Below are 7004 nucleotides of genomic sequence, written 5' to 3' on the forward strand. Positions count from 1 at the left end.
GCTTCCTGCCGGGCCCCGCTGCGGCCCGCCTCCGCGCCTCGGAGCCCGCAGAGGCCGCGGGTGTCTGCGAGCAGCTGGTGGCCGCGGGAGAAGGCGTGCGCGGTGCCCGGTGAGTCCTGGCCCAGCCGAGGAGGTTGGGAGTATTCTGCGCGTGGGCCTCCGCTTTCCCTTCTGTAAAATGGGCTCAGGCGTGACGCGGAGAGCCCCATGATTCACTGCCCCCCTGCCCTGCAGTGGACGGCTGCATCCACCGGGCCGCTGGACCCCTCCTCACCGACGAGTGCCGGACCCTGCAGAGTTGCGAGACCGGCAAGGCCAAGATCACCGGCGGCTATCGGCTGCCGGCCAAGTGTGAGTCCCAACCCCCCCTCCTCCTGTGGGGCACAGACAGGGCATATTGTGTATTGGGGGGGCTTAGGGGAGCAGACCACGCACGATTGCTGGAGGCCTCCTCCGGGGTCACTTCTTAACCTTAAGCGCCGGGAGCCGGCCCCTCCTCGCACGCACCAGGAAGCAGGTGGCGGGAGGGGATGCGAGGAGCTGAGGAGGCAGTGACTTGGCTCGCCCGCTCCGCCCCACGGCTCAGCGGGGTCCATACAGATGTGCAGAGGGGGCCCAGCGCGGGCCTGCCTGTCTCTATCGAGACATTTGAGGGCACACCTCTGCACCCACATGGGCAGGATCCTCCCCTAGGGACTCTGAGAATTTGGGGGAGAGGGCCGGTTTCCCGTCCTCTCCAGTGCAGGTAGGGGGAGAAAGCCGATGGCCGCTTGGAGTCCCCATCCGGTCTGACCCCGTCGCCCCCCGCAGATGTCATCCACACGGTGGGCCCCATCGCCCACGGAGAGCCCAGCGCCACCCAAGCTGCCGAGCTCCGTAGCTGCTACCTGAGCAGCCTCGACCTGCTGCTGGAGCATCGGCTCCGCTCTGCGGTGAGGGGGGCGGGGGCAGACTAGAGCGGGAGGGAGAAGGCCCCTCAGAGGTGGCGGTTGGAGAGTGACACTGTCCCCAATTCCCTCTCATGTCCCTCCCCCGCCCCAGGCATTCCCCTGCATCTCCACCGGCGTGTTTGGTGAGTGGCGCGCTGCATGGGGGCGGGTGTACCGATCTAGAAGGGGGCGGAGCGGGACTTGGAAGTGGGTGGGCCCAGGCGCGAGGAGGGGCTGGACGGGCGTGAGGGGGGCGGGGCGGAGCCGGGTAGGCGGGGCTGGGCGGGCCAGAGCCCAGACTCACTTCGGCCCCGCCGGGTCGCCAGGCTACCCCAACGAGGCGGCGGCAGAGGTCGTGTTGGCCGCGCTGCGCGAGTGGATGGAGCAACATAAGGACAAGGCGAGTCCAGGGCCCAGTCGAGGGGACAAGATGGGTGGGTGAGGGGCGGCAGCAGCCCTCTCCGCATCCCCGCCCCTTCCCACCAGTGTGCATCGAGGAGTGCACACCATGACCCCCTTCCGTGAAGGGTGTAGCTTGAGCTCCAAACTTAGGGCCAGTGCTCCACCCCCAAGAAAAAGGCACGTGAGAACCTGTAGAGGTGGGGGCAGTGATAACACAGGGGAGCCGGGGTGTGGGTGCCCCCTCCCCAACCCCAGGCTGAGCAGGTCCCCGCACAGGTGGACCGGCTGATCATCTGTGTGTTCCTGGAGAAGGACGAAAGCATCTACATGCAACGGCTCCCGTACTACTTCCCTGCTGGTACGCACCCCATGACACCTCACCCTGCCCCCCTCTGCGCCCCACACCCCGCCCCCCAGCACAGGTTCACTGTCCTCTGCCTTCCAGCCTGACAGCACCCACCGCCCACCCTGCCCGGTACTGGTAAGGAGGGTCTGGCCTGCCAGGTGGCTGCCCACTAACCCGCTGCTAACACAGGGGCTTGCCCCCCAACCCCGCTCAGCCCCATGCAGGAAAGCCAGGAGGGGAGGCCAGCAGCCCACACCCCCCCTGACTGCTCCGCTCTGCCCACAGACTCACCTGGGCCTACTGGACCTCGCTCCCAGCTCTAAGAGGTCCCCGGAGCCTGCAGCCCGGGCCCCCCATTCTCCCCCTCAGCGCCTCAGAAGCCTCCTAATAAAGACCCTCCCCTCCAGTGTCACAGCTCCTACTGTCTGAGTGCTGGCTGGGGAAGGAGACAGCCCCAAGGTGTGGACAAGTGCTTCTGGCAGCAAGGGGCCGGCGAGCGCGCTCGGTGAGCCGGGCGGGTGGAGGCGCGGGCTGGACGGCAGAGGCGGGCAGCAGCACTTTACATTTATTGAGGGCCTGCCCCCAAGGAGCTCACAGCCTGGGGGCCAAGACCCCACATGTGCTGGGGTGAGGGAAGAAAAGAGGTGAAGGCAAAAAGGAAGGCAATGCAGAGACACCGTGGCCCAAGCAAAGGGGGTACAAAGCAGGCACAGGCAGGGGCAGGGGCGGGGGAGGAAGGGCCACCTGGCAAGCCCTGCCTAGACCTCAGGACCATGGACCACATGTAGGCTTGAAGGCTACCCTTCCCCCACCAGGTTGGCACCACCTGGGGGTACACCGGGGTGCCCCGGCTCCTCCGCCTGCCCTGAGCCAGGCCCCATCACGTCAGCCATCTCCACCCAGGACTGGAGCATGCAGACCCCCCGACGGGAGGGCAGGCGGCTCCGGTCTGGGGCCTGGACCGGCGCGGCGAGGTGCAGTCAGGTCAGGGCCTAGGAGGGTACAGCTTGAAGCCTGGGTGATCCTGGGTCCCTGGACAAGAAACCAGGAACCTTCCAAGATTCTCATGGAAGTCCCTGGGCCAGCTAAGGAGGGAAAGAGGGCGGGGGTGCCAGAAAGGAAGGAAGTGGAACCCCAGTAGCCAGGAGGGGTCCCCAAGAGGCCTAGCCCCCTCAAAACTGCTCCTGGAGGGGGGAGGCTTGGACATGGACAGGTGGAAGGTCGAGAAGAGCCCACCTGGGGGGCGGGGGGGAGCCAGACACAAGCAGCCAGCCAGGCAGCAGCGGAGCAGGGACACGCACACACGCGGCTCACCGCCAGCATCCCCTTTAATAAAATGTGGAAGGTCGTGTGATGGGGCGGTGGGGGGGAGGGGAGTGAAATATGACCATTTACAACCACAAAAAAAAAAACCTCTGTACACGTCTAGCGCCTGGCAGAGGGGAGGGCAGGCAGGGCAGCGGCAGGCCGGGGCCGGCCCTATTTGTAGAGGATGTCGTAGTGTCCCGGCCGATAGAGAAGGTAGACCTTGGGCTCGGAGCCCTCGGGGAAGATGTGCGGGTTGGTGGTGCCGCCCTCGCCGCGGTCCATGTACTCCACCTGGATGGAGACGCTGAGGGCCTGGGCCAGCGCGATGATGTGGATGTGGTCGCTCTCCTTGCACATGGGCTCCACCTCCTGCGGCACGGCAGCGGGGGTCAGCGTCCCGGCACCGCTCCGCACACCGCCCTGTGCACACCCCGACCCACGCCCGGGTGCCCGCCCCCGGCCAGGAAAAGGGAGGGACGGCACCTGCTGGCAGAACTCCTTGACGGTGCGGCCGCCCTCGATGAAGTGCTCGAAGAACTTGCTCTCGCGCTGCAGGTAGCCGGAGGTGAGCAGCCGCAGGTACACCACCAGGTAGTCCGAGGTGCTCTGGTCGTTGAAGGAGGCCAGCAGGTCGGCCACTGAGGTCTGCTTCTCCACCTGCTCGATCAGGTCCATGAACTGCCACCCACAGGGGACATAGGGCACAAATGGAGGAGGAGATGGGTCAACCCCGCTGCGGCCGGGCCACCCGACCTCCTCCCTGGCCAAGAGGGCAACAGGGGCGGCTGGGCTCACCGTGTTGTGGAAATCCTCAATTGTGAACTCCGTGAAGCCCTGGGACACCAGGTCCTCTTTGCTCTTGGCAGACACGGCCTTAAACCTGGGGGCGGGAGGGAAAGGGGGGCCAGCGTGGGCTCCTCGGCCAGCAGGGAGGCCGGTGCAGAACTGGGGGGGACTGGCCAACACTGGGGGCCCCCACCCCCGGCTCAGAGCAGAAAACCACAGCAAGAGCCCAGCCACCGTCTGGCCTCAGGTGGAGTCACCGAGAGCGGGAGGGGCCCCCCCGCAATGCCTTTCCCAGAACCTTCGCCCACAGCCCCGACCCTCACCGTTGCAATTCCTTGCTGTCGTCCAGCAGCGCCTCCAAGTGGGAGAATCCAAAAGCGCGATAGAAGCAGTTTCCATCAGGTCTGGTCTTGCGAATGTACGAGTACTTTTTGTGGAGGTCCTGTGAACAGGCAGCCCCCGCGCCCATCAACATCAGGCCAGAACCAGAGAAACCCCCCCCCGACTCCCCAACCAAGGTCACACCACTGCAGGGATGACTGAGCTCCAAGGGGCCACCCGCCATCCTTGGCCCCTGCTGACCCCCAGCGATACGAGTCATCCAAAGACCCACTGGCAGGAGCCCCCAGAGCCTCAGGAAAGTATGTCTTATGGACATGCTGGCTGTGTGGGTCACCAAAGCCATCCCCAGCCACCAGGCAAGCCATGCTGCTGGGCCCGCAGGGCTGTTTGTGCAGAAAGACGGGTAAATCAATCAATCCTTGTCCAACATGGCTTTTCTGGAGAACAATCTTTCAAACCACGTGACTCCAGGACAAATTAGGACGGGCGTGCAGCGCTGGGCACCACACCGAGCTGACCCCAGTCGGGAGACAGTGGCCCTCGTCTCCTTTTTTAAAATATATATATTTTTTAATGTTTATTTTTGAGACAGAGTGTGAGTGGGGGAGGGGCAGAGAGAGGGAGACACAGAATGTGAAGCAGGCTCCAGGCTCTGAGCTGTCAGCACAGAGCCTGCTCGGGGCTTGAACTCATGAGCCAGGAAATTGTGACCTGAGCCGAAGTCGGAAGTCGGACTCTTAACCGACTGAGCCACCCAGGCGCCCGGAGCCCCGCCCCAAGGCCTGGTCTCCTTCTAAACCTTCCCCTGCCCCATCTCCAGTTGCCTCCCCAAACACGGTGGGATTTCTTCTGTCTGCTGAACCTCCGGACCTCCCCACACGAGTGGGCCAGTGGCGCTGCCACCAAGCGGGCCTTCTTCCCTGGGCTACTTCATGCGTTCTCCGTCCTCCTCCACCCCTACCCCCTACCCACCTTCCCAAGGACCTTGCTTCCTTCCTGAGGACTTTCACCCAGAACCCCTGAGCACCAATCAGCACACCCGCCCACGTGGCCTTCTCTCCTGATTCCCCTGCTTCTCCTGCTACTAGGCCGCCCCTCTGGGCCACATCAGAGCCCTTGGGCTCAAGGACGTCATTCCAGGAAGCCTCCCCCTCCTCCCGCACCCCTCAGTTTTTCTCTTCTTACTCGTTTGGACTCGGCAGCACACAAACACGAGGCTGGTTCTTCATTAAAAGAAGAAAAATCCTCTGCTTCACATGGAAGTCCTTCCCGGCTCCCACCCTCTCCACTCCCCTTGAGAGCGGAACTGACTGCTCCGGAAGTGGTCCGTGCTGTGTCCATTTCTCCTCTACGCACACCACCCAAGCAGCCTTTAGTCAAGGTCACGAGTGCCTTTCCTAAGTCCGAGGGCCAAGCCCACTCCTGCCCAGACTGGCCCCTCAGCAGCATTCACCATGAGGGGGGATGTCACCCACCAGAGGACACCATCCACCCCACACCACCACCTCCATGCCCCCTCCTCTGTCCTCCTCCCCCCTCACCCGGTGAAGGTCAGGGCCGCCACCAAACCACACCGCACGCTTCCTCAAGACACCATGCGCAGCATGCCAGAAGAGGGGCCCATCACACGCTCGCCAACGACACTCGTGCATTGCTTGCTACCAACAGTCTTTGGATTGACTGACTGATTTTAAAATATCTTAAGTAATCTCTACACCCAGCGTGGGGCTTGAACTTACAACCTCCAGGATTGAGAGTCACATGCTTTTACTCAACAAGCCAGTCAGGTGCCCCTGATCTTAGGATTTAAATAGGCCCAGACAGAAGTCTTCATCTGACCCTGTCTCCAGCCTCAACTCCCATTTGACTCAAACATCAAACTGCCTCACTTCCTGGTCCAGCCCGATGGCCCAGTGCAGCCTCGTGGCACTTATCCTGACCGCTCACCCCACCCCCATCCTCGCCCCCGCCTCCCCCCACATCCAATCCAACGCAGATCCAAAGGTTTGCTCCTCATCTGCCGAGTCTCCTCTGAGTCTCCTCAGCTTCTCGATGCTTCCCTCAGGCACTCCCCTCCTCCAGGTCTCCCCACTCCAGCAGCCAGGGTAACCAGAGAAACCTGCTCATACTCCTCCCCTGCCTGGCCACCCGCCCCGCTCTCCCAGCCCCACCTGCGCCCCAGCCGGCCCCACTGTGCCCAGGCGCCTACAGCCTGCTCCCCGGCCCCCACCTGAGCTCCAGCTCCGCCCCGCCACACTGTCCCTGCACCCCAGCCGGCCCCACTGCGCCCAGGCACCCACAGCCTGCTCCCCGGCCCCCACTTGTGCCCCACCTCCGCCCCAGCCACAGTGTCCTGCGCCCCAACAGGCCCCACTGCGCCCAGAGCCTGCTCCCCGGCCGCTTCCAGTCACTCCAACATCACCTTCTCAGCAAGGCCCTCGGCCACCTGCCCTCCAACTCCCTCTCTCCATGTCCCGCATTACCTTTCTCCAGAGCACCGCCGGCTTCTGACCTACACCCCCCGAGCTCCCGCTACCTTAGTCCTCCCACCAGGACGCGCAGCTGCACAAGGGCAGGACCTTCTGGGCTGCCATCATTTCTCCACCTCCAGTACCGAAAATAGTGCCTGGCCCACAGCACCTGCTTGGAAATGGTGACTCGCAGCACACGATGCACAGAGACAAATCGTGGCTACTGGAAAAGCTACTAGAAGCATTCCGAGCGTTTGCCTTGTGCCAGGCCCCTCGCTGAGCGCCAGTGTCCGCTTAACCCTCACGGCGGCCCAATCCAAAAAGGAGCCAAGGCATCTAAGTCTGCTCAGGCTCTGCTGTCTAGGCTTAGGATCCCCCCAGGGTGGAGGCGGGCTCAAGCACAGCAAGGGGGGGGGGCGG

The 7004-nt window shown here is 63.6% G+C and overlaps 2 protein-coding genes across 3 annotated transcripts in view; one reads left to right on the forward strand and one right to left on the reverse strand.

Annotated features, from left to right (window-relative positions):
* Positions 1–2094, forward strand: part of MACROD1 (mono-ADP ribosylhydrolase 1) — a 142744-nt gene extending 140650 nt beyond the window's left edge. Inside the window, exons 5-11 of one of the 2 annotated variants that reach the window (XM_029956678.1) lie at positions 235–351; positions 811–932; positions 1042–1072; positions 1256–1329; positions 1608–1689; positions 1777–1812; positions 1963–2094. In XM_029956678.1, the coding sequence (XP_029812538.1) occupies positions 235–351; positions 811–932; positions 1042–1072; positions 1256–1329; positions 1608–1689; positions 1777–1781 (431 nt within the window). In that variant the 3' untranslated portion in view covers positions 1782–1812; positions 1963–2094. The remainder of the gene's footprint in view (positions 1–234; positions 352–810; positions 933–1041; positions 1073–1255; positions 1330–1607; positions 1690–1776; positions 1813–1962) is intronic. The other variant, XM_029956677.1, reaches the window with a different exon arrangement.
* Positions 2095–2221: 127 nt separating this feature from the next.
* Positions 2222–4351, reverse strand: LOC115306332 (ubiquitin thioesterase OTUB1-like). Its single transcript, XM_029956676.1, has 4 exons — positions 4095–4351; positions 3781–3865; positions 3469–3663; positions 2222–3354 (listed from the first exon to the last, which is right to left on the reverse strand). Exons 1-4 carry the CDS (start codon positions 4334–4336, stop codon positions 3157–3159), a joined length of 720 nt encoding a protein of 239 aa, XP_029812536.1. The 5' UTR covers positions 4337–4351; the 3' UTR covers positions 2222–3156.
* Between the last annotated feature and the right edge of the window lie 2653 nt (positions 4352–7004).

This window comes from Suricata suricatta, chromosome 11 (genome assembly GCF_006229205.1).
Source record: "Suricata suricatta isolate VVHF042 chromosome 11, meerkat_22Aug2017_6uvM2_HiC, whole genome shotgun sequence".
In the NCBI taxonomy this organism is placed as follows: Eukaryota; Metazoa; Chordata; class Mammalia; order Carnivora; family Herpestidae; genus Suricata; species Suricata suricatta.

Coding starts and splice junctions, on each gene's coding strand:
- LOC115306332 (XM_029956676.1), bottom strand. CDS start 4,336: ATGGCGGGTGGCCCCTTGGAGCTCAGTCATCCCTGCAGTGGTGTGACC. Junction 3,866..4,094: donor GACAGCAAGGAATTGCAACG/GTGAGGGTCGGG, acceptor TCCCGCCCCCAG/GTTTAAGGCCGTGTCTGCCA. Junction 3,355..3,468: donor TCAAGGAGTTCTGCCAGCAG/GTGCCGTCCCTC, acceptor GCCGTGCCGCAG/GAGGTGGAGCCCATGTGCAA.